Below are 23614 nucleotides of genomic sequence, written 5' to 3' on the forward strand. Positions count from 1 at the left end.
ATCAGACCGCGAGCTTTGTATGAATGAAGATTGAGCTCACACAAACTGAAACCTCCTCCTGTCTCCAACATCTGTGAGTAACTCTTTTATTGTCGTCACAATTATTGCAGAAACCAATTTACAAGGCTCCAGGCCTCATTACACTTCAAATTGATGATTAAATACACTTCAAATTGATGATTAAACAGTCACTGAACACAAAACAGCTGCAAGGCACAAGGCCCAATTACATTTCACAATAACGTTGTAACAGTCATTGAACACAGACAGCTGCAAGGCGCAGGGCCGAAATACATTTCCAGATACCAATAAACCAGTCACTTATCACAACCAGCCACAAGGCACAGGCCCTACGCATAGTTCAAGTAACAATCGAACAGTCACATAACACGAACAGTCGTGAGGCACAAGGCCACGAAACCAAACGACCGTTCCAAAAGCAAGAAGGAACAGGAAACCACAAAACACAAGTACATCGAGGCAACGACCTCTAAGCATATAAACAAGCAGTCGCGAGGCACAAGGCCCCGATACAATACGGCCGCTCCAGTACAAATATGACCCACAGGGCCTTGATTCATTTTAACAGTATCATATCAAAAACCCAATCACCAGGCACCAGGCCTTAATTCACCCCAGAAAAGATTTAACAGGATAGAATCAATCACCGAACACTAATCCCTGCTCACCCACCCCCGTTCACCCCGCCCTGCAGCCGACACCCCGGGGGAAAGGCCCCTCCTCGCTAAGAGCACAGACCTCCGGAGAGCCAGACCCGGGCGCGGCGGAGGAGAGAGGGTTCCCCCCTCCTGGACCCCGCCCAAAGGCACGGGACCATTCGGAGGGAGAGCAGTTTCGCACCAACTAGCGTTCCACCACTAATACTAAATACCATTTCGGAAAAAAAGCCGAAATGAGTTGAATGTCATAGGCTGCTAAAGAAAACGAAAAGCAAAGAAAACATGAAAACAAAATCCCTTAGTACTCATAGAAAAGTCCATAAAAAAGAGTCCATTAATTTTGCACGTTCCACATCATGACCCCGGCGCTCCAGCCGAAATTTCACAAGGAACAACATGTCCTCAAAGTCCTCCAATGGCAGCGGCCAGAGTCGCTCCAATGTTGGCAACAGTCGACAACGGGGAAGAAAGTCCCAGAGTCAGTCCCAACCGCCCACAGGGCGTCCAGGGGGGGCCGAACCCCCGGAGACCCCAGGAACGGCAGCAACCCACCCCGGGCTGCAGGCCACGGGCCGCCCATCAGGTATCCACTCCCGGTTCCGACCCGCCGCTTCCAGCAGCCTATCCAGCTGCCATCCTTCCTCCATTCCTTCGTCCTCCATTGGGCAAACTCAAAACCGCCGACAGCAAACCTCGCAGTCCGAAGCAGCGTCTCCGCAGCTCAACCGCTGACTTGAAACACGACTGGTCGCAGTACTCCGAAACCGGTCTTCTCCCCTTCCCTCGGGGACCAGGAGCAATGGGCGCCAAGTTGCTGTTTCACCCCATCCAGGAAGCTCCCAGAGGCGGCCTGCCTTTCGAATCGGCCCGGGGGCGGACACCAAGCTCGCACACAACCGCCCAAGCCTCCTCCACTTTTCACCCCAGGAGTTTGGACAGTGTCGGCCGTAGCTCCCACAATCCCCCGCGCTGGGGAACCCGCTCTATCCGCCGCACGGGCGGGTGATCAGGTACTGCGCATGTCCAAGGGTGAGGGGAAGCTGCGCATGTGTGGAGGAAAGCCCAGCCCCTGACCTTCCTGTGAGGTGTTGGCTAATGGATAGAGTTAGAACCGGAAGGACGCTGGTCCTCCAATCAGCGCGGGCTTTATGTGAAAGGAGATTGGGCTTCACACAGACTGAAACGTCCTCCCGTCTCCAACATCTGTGAGTAAAACACTTTCTTTTCTCCCCCTTTCCATTTCTTTGCTCATTCTGACCTTCAATTGGTGACTTGCAGCAACTGAAGGGAAAGGAAGTGAATCCAGGGAGGGTGCAGACTCTGGAAAACTTGGCCCAGGTCTCTCTCTCTCTCTTAAAGACAATGATAGGAAGAAGTCGCTCCGAAAGCTAGTGTTTGAAACAAACCTGTTGGACTTTACCCTGGTGTTGTAAGACGTCTTACTGTGCTCACCCCAGTCCAACGCCAGCATCTCCACATCAAAGACAATGATAGCCTTTGCTCTCAGCTTGACACATTTGTTTCTCTGGCTAAAAGGATGGTCTCTTTCCTAATGTTCCCAATTAATGGGCTGATTTCCCCAGGAGATGGCTGACATTTAAGGGGACAATAAATTAATATCGGTCAGAGATATATGTCTAGTTATAAGGTGCAGATTACAAATATTATTCATGGTTCTGTAATAAAGTATATTGATATTTCCAGTTGTGTAACATTGTACTGTAGCTACATTATATATTTGCATTCATCTCTTTCCTCAGGGGTTGTTGATCTCTGGAATTCACTTCCAAAGGGACTAGAGGAGTCTGGGAGTCATTGAATATATTCAAGAATCAGTTGGACAGATTTCTGATTGACAATGGAGTTAAGGTTTATGGGGAACAGGCAGGAGGAGGGATTTCTTTACTCGAGGATGTGGTGTAGCTTTGGAATTCTCTACCCCAGAGGACTGTGGAGCTTCAGTCATCCAAGTATTTTCAAGACTGAGATTGATAGGTTTCTAAATATTGAGGATATCACGGGATGTGGGGGACAGTGTGGGAAAATGGTGCTGAGGTAAATCAGCCAATGATCTCATGAAATGGTTGAGGAGGTTCGATGGGCCTAATGGCCGACTGCAGCTCCTATTTGTTATGATCTCCCTATCCTGGAGAGGAAGCATGGATCTGTCAATCAGCCTGAATCAGCACCTTCAGGACAATTGGGAGGATGAATATTAGATACAGCAGAGTGAGAATGGAGGGAGAGTATGTGGGATGGAGACTTGCAGTTTTGGGAATGAGAGGGGGAAAAATATTCCACAGAAACTAGAAATGTCTGTTCTGAATTTCTATCCTGTACTGACAGTGATGTCCTTTCCAAAATGTTTTTACAGGACAGTAGAAGAGGAGGAATTACAGACTGAAATCTCAAAACATCATGTCTAGATCTGACACAGTCTCTTGATTCCTTGGGACCCGAATACCATCCTTTGAATCCTGAAGAAATGTTTGACTGCTCTGTAGGCTTCAAAACATTTTAAACATTTATGCGACTTGAAAATCACCGAGACAACACACACCCTAGTGAGAGTGTTCCAGAGCACTGACTGCGGAAAGAGCTTTAACCAGTTACACAGACTGAAAAAACATCACACCATTCACAGCGGGGAGAGACTGTACACGTGTTCTGTATGTAGTTAAGGCTTCAACTGATTGTCCAACACGGAGAGATACAAGGAAACTCAAAGCATGGAGAAACCTTGGAAATGTGGGGACTGTGGGAAGGGATACAGGGCCCCATCAGAGCTGGAAGCTCATCGGCGCAGTCACACTGGGGAGAAGCCGTTCATTTGCACTCAGTGTGGGAAGGGATTCAGTGATTCATCCCACCTGTTGAGGCACCATCAGGTTCACACTGTAGAGAAGCCGTTCACTTGCTCTCAGTGTGGGAAGGGATTCAATCGTTCATCCACCCTGCAGACACATCAGCGGGTTCACACTGGAGAGAAGCCATTCACCTGCTCAAGGTGTGGGAAGGGATTCAGACATTCATCCACCCTGCAGAAACATCAGCGAATTCACACTGGAGAGAGGCCATTCACCTGCTCTCAGTGTGGGAAAGGATTCACTCAATTATCCAGCCTGCGAATACACCAGCGAGTTCACACTGGGGAGAGGCCATTCATCTGCTCTCAGTGTGGGAAGGGATTCCCTCAGTTATCCCACCTGCAGGCACATCTGCGAGTTCACACTGGGGAGAGACCGTTCACCTGCTCTCTGTGTGGGAAGGGATTCACTCACTTATCCCACCTGCGGGTACACCGCCGAGTTCACACTGGGGAGAGGCCATTCAGCTGCTCTCAGTGTGAGAAGCTATTCAGTGATTCATCGCACCTGTTGAGACACCAGCGAATTCACACTGGGGAGAGGCCATTCTCCTGCCCTCAGTGTGGGAAGGGATTCAGTGATTCATCCACCCTCCAGACACACCAGCGAGTTCACACTGGCGAGCGGCCATTTCTATGCTCAGTGTGCGGGAAAGGATTCACTCTTTCATCCATCCTGCTGACACACCATAGAGTTCACACCGGGGAGAGACCATTCCTCTGTCCTGAATGTGGGAAGGGATTCATGCATGAACGCAACCTGCGGAAACACCAGCGAATTCACATCTTGGAGATGCCATTCGCCTGCTCTGAGTAGGAGAAGAGATTCACTGATCCATCCCACCTGCAGAGGCACTGGCAACTTCACACTGGGGAGAGGCCATTCACCTGCTCTCCATGTGGGAAGGGTTTCCGTGATTCATGGCGCCTGCTGAGACACCAACATGTTCACAAGTGATTACAGGGGTTGGATTCTGCTGTTATTGTTTCTGTTCTGAATTACATCCAGGGCTGCAATTTGTTCATTCTGACAGTTGGTCAATGGGGAGGGTCGGAGGGTTTCTTTCTGCTGGACTGGCCGGTCTCACAACTTTGCCTCCAGTGGGCTGATGCTCTTTGTCTTGTTGAGAAAACCTGGTTTCAGATTTCACCAAAGATCACAGAGTGAAGGGGTGTTTGGAAGTAGAAGATATTTCATTCTCATTTCTGTTTGGGAACCCCTAAAATTATGCCACCTTGCCATGAAGATGGGATATGGTCGTTACATGGTTTATTTCTTTAACTTATTTAAGTGTTTTCGTCTGTGAGAAATAATCAGAGGATGAGGGGCAAGTTGTCTGAGGTGAAGTGGGAAACTGATGGGAGACAGGGAATAGCTAATATTTACGGAATTATTACATATTTACCAGGGGGCCAATTTTCTCAGTTGGCTGGACGACTGCTTCATGATGTGAAATGACACCAACGGTGCGGGTCAACTCCCGTACCGGCTGAGGTCATCCATGAAAGCCCCGCCTTCTCAACATTGCCCCTCGCCTGCGGTGTGGTGATCCTCAGGTTAAATCACCACCAGTCAGCTCTCCATCTCCTAAATACATACATAGATACATCGAAAATAGAAGCAGGAGGAGGCGATTCAACCCTTCGAGCCTGCTCTCCCTTTCATTATGATCTGGGTGATCATCAAGCTCAATACCCTGACCCTGCCTTCTCCCCATATTCTTTTAGCTACAAGAGCTTTGACTAACTCTTTCATCAAATTACACAATGCTGTTGTCTCAACTAATTTGTGTAGTAGCGAATTCCACAGATTCTGGGTGAAGAAATTTCTCCTCACCTCAGTCCGAGAAGGTTTACCCCTTATCCTCAAACTATGACCCCTAGTTCTGGATTCCTCCACCATCAGGAACATTCTTTCCGAATCTACCCTGTCTAATCCTGTTGGAACTTTCTAAGTTTCTATGAGATCCCCTCTCACTCTTCTAAACGCCAATGAATATAATGCTAACCGACTTAGTCTCTCCCTCAATGTCAACTAAACGAAGGAGATTGTCATCGACATCAGGAAGCGTAGTGGAGAACATGCCCCTCTACATCAATGGGAACCAAGTAGAAAGGGTCGAGAGCTTTAAGTTTTTAGGTGTCCAGATCACCAACAACCTGTCCTGGGCCCCCCATGCCGACACTATAGTTAAGAAAGCCCACCAAAGACTCTACTTTCTTAGAAGACTGAGGAAATTTAGCATGTCAACTACGACTCTCACCAACTTTTACAGATGCACCATTGAAAGCATTCTTTCTGGTTGTATCGCAGCTTGGTATGGATCCTGCTTTGCCCAAGACCACAGCAAACTACAAAAGGTTGTGAATGTAACCAATCCATCATGCAAACCAGCCTACCATCCATTGACTCTGTCTATAATTCCCGCTGCCTCAGAAAGGCAGCCAGCATAATTACTCTATTCCACCTTCTTCCGTCAGGAAAAAGATACAAAAGTTTGAGGTCACGTACCAACCGACTCAAGAACAGCTTCTTCCCTACTACCATCAGACTTTTGAATGGACCCTGCCTTGTATTAAGTTGATCTTTTCTCTATACCCTAGCTATGACTGTAACATTACATTCTGCAGTCTCTCCTTCCTTCCCTATGTACGGTATGCGTTGTCTGTATAGCATGCAAGAAACAATACTTTTCACTGTATAGTATACATGTGACAATAAATCAAATCAAAATCCTCATATGAGAGTCCGTTCCCAGGATCCAGCCTGTTAAACCTTCGCTGCACTCCCTCCATAGCAAGAACATCCTTCCTCAGGTAAGGACAACAAAACTGCACATAATACTCCAGATGTGGCCTCACCAATGGCCTATACAACTGCAATAAAACATCTCTATTCCTATACTCCAATCCTCTCACTATGACACCCAACATACCATTTGCCTTCTTTACTGCCCGTTGAACCTGCACACTTACTTTCAGTGACTGATGCCTGAGGACACCAAGCTCTCGCTGTATCTCCACCTCTCTCAATTTACACCCATTCAAATCATAATCTGCCTTTCTACCTTTGCTACCAAAGTGGATAACCTAACATTTATCCAGGTTAGACTGCAGCTGCGATACATTTGCCCACTCACCCAGCCTGTCCAAATCACGCTGACGCATCTCTGCATCCTCACAGTTCACCCTCCCCGCCAACTGTGTCATCTGCAAATCTGGAGATAATACATTTACTTCCCTCGTCCAAATCATGAATACATAATGTGAACAGTTGGGGTCTGAGCACAGATCCCTGTGGCACCTCAGTAGTCACTGCCTGCCAATCAGAAAAAGACCCATTTATTCCAACTTTTTGATTCCTGTCTGCTAACCAGCTTTCTATCCATTGCAAGACACTACCCGCAATCCCAAATGCTTTAACTTTACACAGTAATCTGCTGTGGGAGACATTGTCGAAAGTCTAAATAAACCACATCCATTGGGTCTCCCTGGTCAAATCTACTAGTTACCTCACGGCGCTGAGGTCCCAGGTTCGATCCCAGCTCTGGATCACTGTCTGTGTGGAGTTTGCACATTCTCCCCGTGTTGGTGTGGGTTTTGCCCCCACTACCCAAAAGATGAGCAGGATAGGTGGATTGGCCATGCTAAATTGCCCCTGAATTGGAAAAAATGAATTGGGCACTCTAAATTTATTTATTTTTACAAAATCTACTGCTTACATCTCAAATAATTCTAGTGGATTTGTCAAACATGATTTCCCTTTCATAAATTCTTTGGCAATCTCGGTTTCTGCGGATTGACCAGAAGTCGCAGCCGCATGATCTGATAGTATGGATGGCGGTTCATCCTGAGGTAGTTCCAGCACACACGGTACTGGCACATTGATGGGTGTCACTAACAACTGATCTGTGTTGTTTCTACACTCGCTCGGCTTCAGTTTGTACAATGGGGCACGGTGGCACAGTGGTTAGCGCTGCTACCTCACAGCACCGAGGTCCCGGGTTCGATCCCAGTTCCGGGTCACTGTCCGTGTGGACTTTGCACTTTTTCCCTGTGTCTGCCTGGATTTCACCCCCACAACCCAAAGATGTGCAGGGTAGGTGGATTGGCCACGTTAAATTGCCCCTTAATTGGAAAAAAAAGAATTGGGTACTCTAAATTTGTATTTTAAAAAATGTTCAGTTTGTACAGTATAGGAATCAGGGTCAGTTTCCATAAGACTAGGGATGGGCAATAAATACTGGCCCAACCAGCCCGCATCCCGTAAATGAATTAAAAAAAACATTGGAGCAGAATTAGGCCATTCGGCCCATCTAGTCTGGTCTGCCATTCAATCATGGCTGACATGTTTCTCATCCTTATTCTCCTGCCTTCTCCACATAACCCCTGATCCCTTTATGAATCAAGAACCTATGTGTCTTAAAGACACTCCGTGAATTGGCCTCCACAGCCTTCTGCGGCAATGTGTTCCACAGATTCACCACCCTCTGGCTGAAGAAATTCCTCATCTCAGTATTGAGAGATTTTCCCTTAAGTCTGAGGCTGCGGCCTCCGGTTCTAGTTTTTCCTACTGGGGGAAATATTCTCTCCGTGTCCACTCTATCCAGACCTCTCAGTATCCTGTAAGTTTCAATAAGATCCCCCCTCATCCTTCTAAATTCCAACAAGTACAGACCCAGAGTCCTCAACCGCTCCTCATACGTCAAGCTCTTAATTCCAGGGATCATTCTTGTGAACTCTTTCCCAGGCCAGCACATCCTTCTTTATGTACAGGGCCCAAAACTGCTCACATTACTCCAAATGGGGTCTGACCAGAGCCTTATACAGCCTCAGAAGTCCATCCCTGCTCTTGTATTGTGTCCCTCACGACATGAATGCTAACATTACATTTGCCTTCCTAACTGGCAACTGAACCTGCACATTATCCTTAAGAGAATCGTGAACAAGGACTCCAAAGTCCCTTTGTGCTTCTGATTTCCTCAGCATTTCTCCGTTTAGAAAATAGTCTATGCCTCCATTCTTCCTGCCAAAGTGCATGACCTCATACTTTTCCACATTGTATTCCATCAGCCACTTCTTTGCCCACTCTCGTAGCCTGTTCAAGTCCTTCTGCAGCCCCCTGCTTCCTCAATACTAACTGTCCCTCTGCATAGCTTTGTATCATCTGCAAACTTAGCAACAGTGCCCTTAGTTCTTCTTCCAGATCATTAATGTATATTGTGAAAAGTTGTGGTCCCAGCACAAACCCCTGAGGCTCACCACCTGTCATCAGCTGCCATTCTGAAAAAGACCCCTTTATCCACTCTGCCTTCTGCCAGTCAGCCAATCCTCTTATCAATGCCAGTATTTGTCCTTTAACACCACGGGCTCTTAACTTATTTAACAGCCTCCTATACGGCATCTTGCCAAAGGCCTTCTGGAAATCTAAATAGATCTCGTCCACTGGTTCTCCTTTGTTTAACTTCCTTGTTACATCCTCAAAGAACTCTTAACAGATTTGTTAAACATGACTCCCCTTGACGAAGCTGTGCTGACTCAGCCCTATTTTATCATGTACTTCCAGATACTCCACAATCTCATCTTTAATAATGGACTCTTAAAATCTTATCAATGACCGAAGTCAGAAACCGGCCTATGATTTCCCGTCTTCTGCCTCCCTTCTTAAACAGCGGTGTTACATTGGCCATTTTCCAGTCCTTTGGGACCCTCCCTGCCTTTAGTGATTCCGGAAAGATCACCAGGAATGCCTCCACAATCTCTTCAGCTATCTCCTTTATAACCCTGGAGTGTAGTCCATCTGGTCCAGGTGATTTATCCACCTTCAGACCTTTCACTTTCCCCAGAACCTTCTCCTTCGTGATGGCCACTACACCTCTGCCCCCTGATTCGCCTGAAGTTCTGGTATCCCACTGGTGTCTTCCACCTTGAAGACTCACACAAAGTAACTTCAGTTCCTCTGCCATTTCTTTGTTTCCTGTTACTATGTCTCCAACCTAATTTTCCAGTGGTCCAACGTCTATTCTTGCCTCGCTGCTCCCTTTTATATATTGTAAAAAAACTCTTGTTATCTTCTTTTATATTATTTGCTAGCTAACATTCATATTTCATCTTCTCTCTCCCCCCCCCCCCCCCCCCCCCCGCCCCCTTATTGTTTTTTCAGTTGTCCTCTACTCACTTTTAAAGGCATCCCAATCCTCTGGCTTCCCACTAACCCTTGCCAGCTTGTATGCTTTTCATTTGCTTTTATGCTATCCCTGACTTTCTTTGTCAGCCACGGTTGCCTCATCCTTCCCTTAGCATCTTTCCTCCTTCTTGGAATGAATTTCTGTTGTGCCTCCTAAATAACCCCAAAAACCCCTGCCATTGCTGTTCCACTGTTTTCCCTGCGAGGCTCCCCTTCCAATCAACTCTGGCCAGCTCCTCGCTCATGTCTTTGTAGTTACCTTTATTCAATTGTAATACCATTACACCTGATTCCAGCATCTTCCTCGCAAACTGCAGGGCAAATTCTATCATATTGTGGTCACTGCCCCCTAAGGATTCCCTCACCTTATGTTCCCTAATCAGGTCTGTCTCATTACATAGCACCAAATCCAGAACTGCTTGTTCCCCAGTGGGCTCTACCACAAGCTGTTCCAAAAATTCCCTTTCTTGGGATCTGCTACCAACCTGACTGCAATATGCAGTCCACCTGCATATCGAAGTCACCCATGATTATTGTAATATGCCAATACGGTTACAGGAACCCACTTCTCGCTGGTGGTACCACTGTGCACCAATACTTGCTGTCCTTGTCCAATCAAGCGCCTTTTGGGATTACCTTCTCTTCAAGTTTGCGACTGCTGATTGTGTTCCACTGTCTCAGACGTCTCCAGGGGAAATGTTGATCAGATGTTGTTCTCAGCTTCCTCTTCAGTAGCAGTAAAACTGGGGGACTCTGAGTGGTTGTGTGTGTGGTGTTGCGCGAAGTAGCCAGGAAACTGTTTAGATGTTCTTTGAAGAGATAACAAATAGGTTAGACCAAGGAGAGCCAATGGATGTTATCTATCTTGACTTCCAAAAGGCCTTTGATAAGGTGCCTCACGGAAGACTGCTGAGTAAAGTAAGGGCCCATGGTATTCGAGGCAAGGTACTAACATGGATTGACGATTGGCTGTCAGGCAGAAGGCAGAGAGTTGGGATAAAAGGTTCTTTTTCGGAATGGCAACCGGTGACGAGTGGTGTCCCGCAGGGTTCAGTGTTGGGGCCACAGCTGTTCTCTTTTATATATTAACGATCTAGATGACGGGACTGGGGGCATTCTGGCTATGTTTGCCGATGATACAAAGATAGGTGGAGGGACAGGTAGTATGGAGGAGGTGGGGAGGTTGCAGAAAGATTTAGACAGTTTAGGAGAGTGGTCCAAGAAATGGCTGATGAAATTCAACGTGGGCAAGTGCGAGGTCTTGCACTTTGGAAAAAAGAATAGAGGCATGGACTATTTTCTAAACGGTGACAACATTCATAACGCTGAAGTGCAAAGGGACTTGGGAGTCCTAGTCCAGGATTCTCTAAAGGTAAACTTGCAGGTTGAGTCCGTAATTAAGAAAGCAAATGCAATGTTGTCATTTATCTCAAGAGGCTTGGAATATAAAAGCAGGGATGTACTTCTGAAGCTTTATAAAGCATTAGTTAGGCCCCATTTAGAATACTGTGAGCAATTTTGGGCCCCACACCTCAGGAAGGACATACTGGCACTGGAGCGGGTCCAGCGGAGATTCACACGGATAATCCCAGGAATGGTAGGCCTAACATACGATGAACGTCTGAGGATCCTGGGATTATATTCATTGGAGTTTAGGAGGTTGAGGGGAGATCTAATAGAAACTTACAAGATAATGAATGGCTTAGATAGGGTGGACGTTGGGAAGTTGTTTCCATTAGCAGGGGAGACTAGGACCCGGGGGCACAGCCTTAGAATAAAAGGGAGTCACTTTAGAACAGAGATGAGGAGGAATTTCTTCAGCCAGAGAGTGGTGGGTCTGTGGAATTCATTGCCACAGAGGGTGGTGGAGGCCGGGACGTTGAGTGTCTTTAAGACAGAAATCAAGATAAATTCTTGATTTCTCGAAGAATTAAGGGCTATGGAGAGAGAGCGGGTAAATGGAGTTGAAATCAGCCACGATTGAATGGTGGAGTGGACTCGATGGGCCGAATGGCCTTACTTCCGCTCCTATGTCTAATGGTCTTATGGTGCACAGAGAACACCTGACAAGAACCAGAATGAGCAGGTTCTTCCCGGAGGTGGAGGACAAATGTGAACTCTGCCAGGGGGGCTCGGCCAATCATGCCCACGTGTTCTGGGTTTGCACCAGACTTGTCGGGTTCAGGATAACCTTCAAAATAATCAAAAGAAGAGGCGGGGGTGTTTAGGGAATTGGGGTTTGGGGGTGTTTAGGGAGTTGGGGTTCGGGGGGGGGGGGGGTTTACTTCCAAGGTTGGGTTTTTGCAAACTATCTGCTCTGCACAAATTTGTTTATTCTGTATTGTATAAAACTTTTATAAAAACATTTTCATAAACATTCTCAACTTTGCCCCTCACCTCGGGCTGGATTCTCTGTTTTGGAGACGATGTCCCCATGCCGTCGGGAAAACTGTGGTCTTTTACCCCAGGAAAACTGGCGTCAAAAGGCCACAGATTCCCCGTTTTGCTGGGGGCGAGCAGGCAGTCGTCATAGAGCTTGCAGCTCTAGCTGCCGATATGGCCCCCAGCACTTCCGGGTCAGAGGATGTGCATGTGCACAGCAGCGTCCGCGCCGTGCTCCATGGCGAACTCAGACAGCGGGCCTGGACCGACAAAATTGTGCCCCGCATCAGCCGCCACGGACAGCCCACACACATTGCCCCCAACACTCCCCTGCCCGCCAATCGGCCCTTCCCCGACTGCAGCGACCCCGGACTGAGTCCAAAGCGGCCTCGCGAGGTTCATGTACGGCTGGGACCATGAGAGTCCCGCGCCTTCGGGAATTTGGCCGGTCGGGGACAGAGTATCACGGGGTGGGCCTCAGGCGGTGGATTCTTGGTGCGGCGTACTCCACGAGTACAGCCATTATTGGGGGGGGGGGGTGTGTGGAGAATTTAAAAACCGGCGCCAGGCCCGATTTCGACACCAAAACTGATTCTCCGCCCCATCACCGAATGCGATTTTGGTGTCGGGGGAGGGGGGGGCAGAGAATCCGGCATCGGGGGCGCGGAGAATCCAATCCTTGGTGTGGTGACCCTCAGGTTAAGTCACCGCCAGTCAGCTCTCTCTCAAACTGGGAGAGAAACCTATGGTCTTCTGGGGCGACGGTGACTTTCATTTCAATCTAACTGCACACGTGGTGAGCTCAGCAGCCTGAACTCCTCGGGGGGCCTGTTTTAATTATTTGTTCTGCACAACCATCTGATAAATCCAATGCCAGGTGAAATCGGCTGACCTGCTGTTAATTCTGTCTCAACATCGAAAGCTTCAATTTTCTTTTCTTGCTTGAAAACAATTTAATCCATTTCTCTTCACCAGTATTCTTTTTATCTTATGTTCTGCACACTCAGGGCAAAAGAATGAAGCTGTAGCATGTGGGGTTGAATGCAGATAACGCAGGTTTATTGAAGAGATAATCATAATCTTACACTAATCTTTCTTGTCACAAGTAGGCTTACATTAACACTGCAATGAAGTTACTGTGAAAAGTCCAGAGTTGTCACATTCCGGCGCCTGTTTGGGTACACAGAGGGAGAATTCAGAATGTCCAAATTACCTAACAGCACATCTTTCTGGACTTGTGGGAGGAAACCAGACCACCCGGAGGAAACCCACACAGTCACAGGTAGAACGTGGAGACTCTGTAAACACACAGTGACCCAAGCCAGGAATCGAACTGGGACCCTGGAGCTGTGAAGCAACAGTGCTAACCACTGTACTACCGTGCCACCCGTAACTCGACAAAAGTTTGATCTAGAAGTTTGATAAAGCCCACGAAGCAGCCAATGACATTACAAACTATACATGTGACTAGATTTTTAAAGTGATCACGTAACAACACAACGATAACCCCAAATATATAACATTTATGACTTCATGTGGGTGATCAGTCTGTAGAAGCGTAACCCTCTGAGGCTCCTTCTTTGACAGTAATTTTTGTGGAATTCAGCCTCAGGAGTCTGGCTCCTTTTTTGACAGTAATTTCCTTTGGAACTCGGCCTCTGGAATCTTCAGTACTTGGCCAGCAAGGAAGACCTTCAGAACCTCTACTTTTATCCCCAAAGTGACCATTACCTCACGTCACTGTTGGACCTGTTGTAATATGACAATTGGTCAATTTGGTCACTAGATTAATTTAATTGGGTCTTCAATTACTGACACCACCTTCTCTCATTATCTCAATGAATGTAATAGAACTGTTTCATACTATCCCTTTATCTGATTCAAGCAATCCCTTATTTATACAGTTTCAAGTGTTGAGGCTAATAAGAGCTTGAAGGTCTCTCTTGCCAGTACATTTATCTTCATTGCACATTCTTTACATACACAGCAATTAAGCTTTTATATTTTTACAGCAAATAAAATTCAGTCTTTCATTACAACTATTGATTCATTAATTGTAACTTGATTAAGGTTCATTACTTATTAAGTCATCTGTTACTGACTGGTAGGTAATTAATACAGTAATCTTTGATTAATACTGTTGATTAATACAAGTTACATTAGTTAAAAAAAACTATTTTGTGGAAGGTAATACCTTTCTTTCTTATGAACCTTGATTGGATTGAACTTGAGCCAGACTTTAGCAACATATGATGTCCAAAAGCTTCACAAAATTATGGAACTATATTAGTTTAAACAATTTCCACGAGTTCAGCAAGTTTTGGAAACATTTTGGTTGATACAGTATTAATTTTAAAAATAAAGGTCCAGTCACATGTTGGATTTTATCATGGCTTCCTTGACCTTATTACATTTAACAATTGATTGTCATTGAAGAGTCATTGATTTTAAAAACAAAATATCATTTTTTAATATGTTCATGGGGCGTGAGCATCGTTGGTTGTGCCAGCATTCATTGCCCATCCCTAATTGCCCTTGAGGGGGCAGTTAAGAGTCATCCACATTGCTATGTGTCTGAAATCACATGCAGGTCAGACCAGGTAAGGACAGCAGATGTCCTTTCCTGAAGTACATTGGTGAACCAGATGGGTCTTTATGACAATCAACAATGGTTTCATGGTCATCATTAGACTTTTAATTCCAGATTTTTATTGAATTCAAATGTCATCATCTGCGGTGCGGGATTTGAACCTGGGTCCCCCAGAGCATTACTCTGGGTCTCTGGTTAAGTAATCAATTGACAATACCACTACGCCACCCCCTCCCCTAGAACTGAGGCATACCTACAGTTTCTGACATTACAACAGTGACTACATCTCAAAAGTACTTCAATGGCTGTAAAATGCTTTAGGAGAACCTGTGATCATGAAAGATGCGATAGAAATATAATTTATTTTTAGAATTAATCCCTAAACAAGGTGGCACAGTAGTTTGCACTGCTGCCTCACGGCGCCACGGACCCAGGTTCGATCCCGGGTGACTGTCCATGTGGAGTTTGCACATTCTCCCCGTGTATGCATGGGTCTCACCCCCGCAACCCAACGATGTGCAGGGTAGGTGGTTTGGCCACGTTAAATTGAGCCTTAATGGGAATTTTTAAAAAAAAATTATAAACAAGTATTGGTCCCCAAACTGAGCCCACTCATGAAAATCATGAATAAAGACGGAGTCTTGATTTTGTGCAACAATCATGTCTTTCTCTCCATTTCAAATCCCCTGTGAAAATCCAAACACAGCATATTGTAAATCATTCGATTTAAAACAGAACGAGTTGTTGTGATTTGGGATTCGCTGCCTGATGAAGGTGCAGGAACTTTACAGATTCTGTAGGAACAGAAACTTGCCGGGCGATGGGACTATATAAAGAATCTGTAAAGTTCCCCTTTGAAAGTTACAGTTGAATTTACTTCCTGCACCTTTGTCAGGCAGAGAATCCCAAATAACGACAACTTGTTCTGTTTTAAATCTAATAATTTCACAATATGCTGTGCAGAGAGCACAGGAGGCCATTCTGCCCATTAGATTTAAAACAGAACGAGTTGTTGTGAGCTGGGATTCAAAATAAACTTGGAAATAAACTAGGAAAATAAACTTGCAGGGCGGTGGAATTAATTTGATAGTTAATCCAAAGAGCTAGCAAGGGAACAATGGGCAGAATGGCCTCCTGTGCTCTCTGAACCTCATTTACATTTGAAGAAAGTGGGAAATATCTGGAACCCACTTCCGTCGTGCGGGATAGAAGCAGAGATGACGGAATGTTTCCCAAAGGAAATTTGATGGGCACTTGAGGGACATAAAGCGACAAGGATACGGGGAGAGAACAGGGAAATGGTTTGACCTACATAGATCAACAAGTTGTGAATCTTTGAAATTCTCCACCCCAGAGGGCGGTGGAAGCTCAGTCATTGAGTGTGTTTAAAGCAGAGACTGACAGATATCTAAATACCAATAACACAAAGGGATATGGTGATAGTGTGCGTAAAAAGGCACTGAAGTGGATGATCAGCTATGATTGTATTGAATGGTGGAGCAGGCTCGATGGGCTGAATGGCCAAAGATAGGTAGGAAAGTAAATTGTGAAGAAGACATAAGGAGGTTAAAAAAGTATATTTGAAATGAATGGGATAACATCTGGCAAATGGGTAACAATGTGCGAAAATGTGAAATTGTTCATTTTGGCAGGAAGAAAAAGAAGCTTCTCATCGAAATAGCGAGAGTTTGCAAAGTTCCGAGACTCAGAGGGATCTGGATGTCCAAGAGCAGGAATCACAAAAGGAGAGTATACAGGTACAGCAAGTAATTAGGAAAGCTAATAGAATGTTATTGTTTGTGAGGGGAATTGAATACAAAAATAGGGAGGTTATGTTTCAGTTATACAGGGCATTGGTGAGACCACATCTGGAGCACTGTGTACAGTATTGCTCTCATTTAAGGAATGATGTTAATGTGTTGGAAGCAGTTCAGAGAAGGTTTACTGGATTCATACCTGGAATTGGAGGCTGGTCTTATGAGGAATGATTGGACAGGCTGGGCTTGTGTCCGATGGAGTTTAGGTGACTTGATTGAACGTATAAGATCCTGAGGGGCCTTGACAGGGTGGATGTGGAAAGGATGCTTCCTCTTGTGGGAGCATCTAGAAATTGGAGTCACTTTAAAAGTAATAACTTGTCCATTAAAGGCAGAGAATAACTTTTTTCTCTCCGAAGGTTTGGAGTCTTTGGAACTCTCTTCCACAAAGGGCAGTGGAAGCAGAGTCTGTGAATATTTTCAAGGCAGATCTGGATAGATGCCTGTTCATCAAGGGGGTGAAAGGTTATCGGATGGGGGTGAGGCAGCAGAAATAGGAACAGGAGTAGACCATTCGGCCCTTCGAGTCTGCCCCACCATTCAATCATGGCTGATCCAACATTTCTCTTGGCCACTTTCCTGCCCTTTCCCTGTAATGCTTGATTCTCTCGCTGATCAAGAATCTATCTCAGCCTTAAATATGGACAAGGACTCTGTCCCCACAGCTCTCAGTTCCAAAGACTCACAACCCTCAGTGAAGAAATTTCTCCGTATCTCAGTCTTAATAGGCACCTCGTTATTCTGAGACGGGTCCCTCTGGTCCACAGCTGGAGCAAGACTTCCCGACTCTTATACTCCAATCCCCTTGGAATCAGGGCCAACATTCCATTAGCCTTCCTGATTACCTGCTGCACCTGTCTGCGAGCTTTCTGTGTTTCGTGCACAAGTTCCCCCAAGTCCCTTTGTGTTGCAGCTTTCTGCAGTTTTTCTCCATTTAAATAACACTGATCTTTTGTTCTCCCTTCCAAAATCAACTTCACATTTTCCCACATTATACTCCATTTTCCAACTTTTTGCTCACTTACTTAACCTATCAATATCTCATTGCAAACTGTGTGTATCCCCCTCACAACTTGTCTCTGTGGAGTTGAGGTTACAATCAGATCAGCCGGGAACTTATTGAATGGTGCAGCAGGCTCGAGGTGCCGAGTGGTCTACTCCTGCTCCTCAGCCGTATGCTATCGTGTTCGTCATAATATTTTTTTCTTTAAATTTAGAGTGCCCAATTCATTTTCTCCAATTAAGGGCCAACTTAGTGTGGCCAATCCACCTACCATGCACATCTTTGGTTTGTGGGGGTGAAACCCATGCAAACACAGGGAGAATGTGAAAACTCCACACAGACAGTGACCCAGAGCCGGGATTGAACCTGGGACCTCAGCGCCGTGAGGTAACAGTGCTAACCAATGCACTACCGTGCTGCTCTGCATCCGTCATAATGGATTGTAGCATTTTCCCTCCTACTGATGTCAGGTTAATGGGTCTGTGGTTCCCTGTTTTCGCTCTCTCCTTAAATATTGGGGTTACATTTACCACCTTCCAATCTGCAGGAACCATTCCAGCATCGATAGAATTTAGTAAGATGATCACCAATGTATCCACTATCTCTACAGCCGCCTCTTTCAACACTCTGGGATGTAGAGCAGCAGCTTTTGGGGATTTCTTAATTTTTAATCCAATAAATTCTCCAGTACTACTTTTTCACTAATACTAATCTCTTTCAGTCCCTCCTGCTCACTACTCCCTTGGTTCTCTTGTGTAACAGCAGAATCCAAAAGCTGTAATCAGGTGTGAAGAATTACTGCACCACTTTCCTGTGGATTTTTGTTCCTGAAAGGAATGTGTATTTGTTGCAAATATGTAATAATTTCTTCAATGCGAGCAATTGTCTGCCTATTGTCCAACCTTTTATTGTAATTTCCCAACCTACCACAGACAACCTGTCTCTCATACCTCAACATTTCCTTCTTTGAGAAAGACCCAGAAAAATTAAACAAAGAAACATATAACCACCATAGCCCATCTTCATGGCAAGGTGGCATGCTTTGGGGGGTTGCAAACAGAAATAGGAATTAACTATATTTTAACTTTCCACACATTTTCACTCTGTAACCCTTGTGAAATTGGAAATCACGTATTCGCAACAAAGCTCAAAGAGCATCAGCCCACTGGAGGAAAAGTTGTGAGACCAGCCATTCCAGCAGAAAGAAACCCCGATCATCCCAATTAACCAATTGATAGGATGAATAAATTGCAGTCCGAATGAAATGGAGAGTAGAAACAATAACAGCACAATCCAATCCCTGTAATCAATTGTGAACTTGTTGGTGACTCAGCAGATGGGATAGATCATTCAACGTCTCCCCTAATCAGAGCAGGTGAATGTCCTCTCGGAGTGTGAACTCGCTGATGTCTCTGCAGGGTGGATAAATGTCGGAATCCCTTCCCACAATGAGAGCAGGTGAACGGCCTCTTCCCAGTGTGAACTTGCTGGTGACGCTTCAAGTGGGATGAATCACTGAATCCCTTCCCACACTGAGAGCAGGCGAACGGCTTCTCCCCAGTGTGAGCTCGCTCATGTTTCCATAGGGTGGATGAATGACTGAATCCCTTCCCACACTGAGAACAGATGAACGGCCTCTCCCCTGTGTGAACCCGCTGGTGTATCTTCAGGCTGGATAACTGAGCGAATCCCTTCCCACACTGAGGGCAGGTGAACGGTCTCTCCCCAGTGTGAATTCGCTGGTGTGTCCGCAGGGTGGATAAATCTCGGAATTCTTTCCCACACTGAGAGCAGTTGAATGGCTTCTCCCCACTGTGAACCCGCTGGTGTGCCTGCAGGTGGGGTGACTGAGTGAATCCTTTCCCACACTGAGAGCAGGTGAATGGCCTCTCCCCAGTGTGAATTCGCTGATGTGACTTCAGGCTGAATAATGCAGTGAATCCCTTCCCACACTGAGAGCAGGTGAATGGCTTCTCCCCAGTGTGAACCCGTTGGTGTGACTTCAGGCTGAATAACGCAGTGAATTCCGTCCCACACTGAGAGCAGGTGAATGGACTCTCCCCAATGTGAATTCGCTGGTGTGTCTTCAGGTTGGATACCTGAGTGAATCCCTTCCCACACTGATCGCAGGTGAACGGCTTCTCCCCAGTGTGAACCCGTTGGTGTGACTTCAGGCTGGATAACGCAGTGAATCCCTTCTCACACTGAGAGCAGGTGAACGGTCTCTCCCCAGTATGAATTCGCTGATGTGACTTCAGGGTGGATGAATGTCTGAATCCCTTCCCACACTGAGAGCAGATAAACGGCTTCTCCACAGTGTGAACTCTTGCATGTGACTTCAGGCTGGATAATTCAGTGAATCCCTTCCCACACACAGAGCAGGTAAATGGCCTCTCTCCAGTGTGACTGCGTCGATGAATCTCCAGCTTAGATCGGACTCTGAATCTCTTCCATATTTTGGGTCTCGTCGTAACTCTCCAGATCAGATAATCAGTTGAAGCCTTGACTACACACACAACACGTGTACGGTCTCTCCCCGCTGTGAATGGTGTTATGTTTTTTCCGGCTGTGTAACTGGTTCAAGCTCTTTCCACAGTCAGTGCTCTGGAACACACTCACTCACTGTGTGTGTGTCTTGGTGCTTTTCCAGTCACAATGATGTTTAAAATCGTCTGTAGCGAACAGAACAGACAAACATTTCTCCTTCTCGATTCAAAGGCCGATGATATTCAGGCCCCGACGAACCGAGCGACTCTGGCAGATCAAGATGTGACTTTTGAGATTTCTGTCTGTAATTCCTCCTCTTCTAATATCCTGTAAAAACAATTTACAAAAGACATCATTGTCAGTAAAGGATAGAAACTCAGAACAGACAATTTTTATTTCTCTGTAACATTTTATCCTCTCTCACTCTGCAAAAGCTGTAAATCTCCATCCCACACACTCTCCCTCCATTCTCACACTGCTCCACAACGAGTGAAGAAATCCCTCCTCATCTCTGCTTTCTCTCCATTTTCCTGCCTGTTATCCATAACCCTCGACTCCCTCGTCATCAGAAATCTGTCTGGGTGGGAACCATATGATGCGGCTCAGGAGTAGCTGCTTTTCCGCAGATTCTGATGCCACTCATCTAGAATCCGTAATTTATCCTGATTGCCCGACACTCATCTACCTGATCCTTGAATTAATATTTGTTCTCATGTCTCTGGAAGACATTGGGATTAGGTAAGGTAAGATTAAGAAATCCGTCGATAAAAGAGGGAAGGTTGATTCAGTGGAAATGGAGCCGCCTTTTCAACATGGCGGCCTGACCCTCAGGAGGTCTCTCAACCCCGCGCTCTCAGGGACTCTCTCGGAGGTGGTGAAGGTGATGACTGCCGACATTCTCCGTGTTATTGACCAGCGGCTGAGTGTGCTGATTCAATACCTCTCATTGAGCTCATGAGGCCGAGCTGCAAAACACCATGAAGAGGCTCATTGATCCCGGGGCTGTGAGGGAGACCGGGAAAGTGAAGGACGTAGGAGGGAATATGGTCTTGGAGCCGATGGGTGAGAATGGGGAGTTTCGGGACTTCTATAGCAAGCTGTACGAGTCAGAACCCCCTGCCAGGGCGGGGGCGATGAGGCAGACCTGAGAGGGGTTGGAGTTCCTGAAGATGGAAGAGGAGCAGGTGGAGGCCCTGGGGGCCCCAATTGCACTGGTAGAAGCATCCTTCACTTTCCCGGTCTCCCTTGCAGTCTCCTGCTTCCTCAACTGGTGCACTAGCATCCTGCTCGCCTTCTCCCCCTACTCGTACACCACCCTTCTTACCCTTCTCAACTGCCCCAGCGCCTTTCCCGTAGATAGAAGCCTAATGGATCGCTGTGTCTATTCGGAATCCTGGATATCCGTTATCCCTTCTTAGTTCCCAAATAACAGAGATCAAGTCTGTGCTTTTTGGCAAAGTTCAGTTGAACTTTGTCAGCTTGTGCCACTGGTAAACTTTGTTTGTCAACACAAGATTAGGTCAGATTGATTGTCTTTAGCAAATACAGTAGTTGAGTTTTCATTCAATTACAAATTGTGATAATTCTTCAAATTATAATACACAGTATAAAATGACTGAGTGATTTAAAAAAAAGAAAGATGGCGATTTAGCAAAAGCAAGTAAAGGAAATAGGTTTCAGAAAGTGATAGATAGAGGGACTGGAGGTGATGCAACTGGGCAAGGCCCCTGGTCTGGAGGGGTACCTGGTGAAATTTTATAAGAAATTCTCTGGGGTATTGGGGCCGGGGCTGGTAAGGGATTTTAACGAGGCAAGGGAGCTGGGAGTGCTCTCCCAACGTTGTCGCAGGCTTCGATCTCCCTCATTTTGAACCAGGAAAAGGACCTCGAACAATGAAATGAAATGAAAATCGCTTATTGTCACAAGTAGGCTTCAAATTAAGTTACTGTGAAAAGCCCCTAGTCGCCACATTCCGGCACCTGTTCGGGGAAGCTGGAACGGCAATGCGAGTCATACAGACCGATTTCCCTGCTAAATGTAGATGCCAAACTATTGGCTGAGATCTTGGCCTCGAGAATAGAGGATTGTGTCCCAGGGGTGATAGGGGATAACTAGAGGGGTTTGTGAAGGGGAGGCATCTGGCGGCCAACATCAGGAGGCTACTCAATGTGATCACGATACCTCCAGAGGGACGAGAGATAGAGGTGGTGGTCGCCATGGATGCAGAGGTCTTTGATCGAATGGAGTGGGACTATTTGTGGGAGGTCCTGGGGCGGTTTGGATTTGGACAGTGTTTTGTGGACTGGGTCCGGTTGTTATACCAGGCACCGGTGTCGTGTGTACCGACAAACCAATTGAGTTCAGATTATTTCAGGCTGCACCGGGGGACGAGGCAGGGGTGCCCGCTCTCCCTACTGCTGTTTGCCCTGGCTATAGAACCATTTGCGATGGCGCTGAGAGCATCAGGGGATATTGGGATGGTGGACAGTATGAAAGAGACCATTCTTTTAGCCAGACAAATAAATGTGTCAAGCTGAGGGAAGCAAAGGGTGTAAATGTGTTAGAGAGAGAGAGAGACCTGGGCCAACCTTTCCGGAGTCTGCACCCTCCCTGTAATTACTTCCTTTTCCTTCAGTTGCTGCAAGTGACCAATTGAAGGTGAGAATGAGAAAAGAAATGGAAAGGGGGAGAAAATAAAGTGTTTTACTCACATATGGTGGAGACAGGAGAGCATTTTAGTCTGTGTGAGCTCAGTTTCCATTCACACAAACACGCGCTGATTGGCTGGAGAACAAGAGTCCTTCCGGTTCTAATTCTTCCCATTGGTCAATACCTCTGCAGGAAGGTCAGGGGTGGGCCTTCTGTCGCACATGCGCAGCCTCTCCTCTCTCTTGGACATGCGCAGTCCCGTGCAGGGGGGAGGGGCAATCATACAGAGGCTTCTCGCTCTCGCCGCAGCTGTCAGCCGGAGCCGTCAGGCGGTTGCCTGGAAACCTTGCCTCGAGGAGGGGGAACAATGAGTGGGGCGGAGCTGCAGTGTCCGCGCGCCGGACCTGCGCACTAGAACCGTGAGACGTCTCCGCGGATTCTTTTGCGTGCGCCGGAAGAGTTGGTGATCCCCTATCCAATCAGCTCCCCCGTTGTCTGAAGGCAGAAGCTGGACACTGAGCAACACTGGGACCTCACAGTCCTCCTGTCTCCAACATCTGTGAGTAAAACACTTTATTTTCTCCTCCTTTCTATTCCTTTTCTCATTCTGACCTTCAATTGGTCACTTGCAGCAACTGAAGGGAAAGGAAGTGAAATCAGGGAAAGCTTGGCCCAGGCCTCTCTCTCTCGCTCAAAGACATTGACACCCTTTGCTCCCTCAGCTTGACACATTTATTTGTCTGGCTAAAAGGATGGTCTCTTTCCCAATGTTCACAATGAAGGGCTGGTTTCTCCAGGCAATGGCTGACATTTAAGGGGACAGTAAATTAATATCAGACAGAGAAATGTCTCCTGTTGTTATATGGTAGAGATTAGATATATTATTTAAAGTTATGTAATAACGTACATTTATTATTATTTCTAGCCTTGTAATATTGTACTGTAGTTATGTA

General features: G+C 46.4%; 1 protein-coding gene across 1 annotated transcript in view; it reads left to right on the forward strand.

Moving 5' to 3' along the window:
* Positions 1-3060: 3060 nt before the first annotated feature.
* Positions 3061-23614, forward strand: part of LOC140417985 (uncharacterized) — a 175933-nt gene continuing 155379 nt past the window's right edge. Inside the window, 1 exon segment of the mRNA XM_072501416.1 lies at positions 3061-4495. Within this exon segment, the coding sequence (XP_072357517.1) occupies positions 3410-4495 (1086 nt within the window). The 5' untranslated portion in view covers positions 3061-3409.

Source organism: Scyliorhinus torazame, chromosome 5 (genome assembly GCF_047496885.1).
Source record: "Scyliorhinus torazame isolate Kashiwa2021f chromosome 5, sScyTor2.1, whole genome shotgun sequence".
NCBI lineage: Eukaryota > Metazoa > Chordata > Chondrichthyes > Carcharhiniformes > Scyliorhinidae > Scyliorhinus > Scyliorhinus torazame.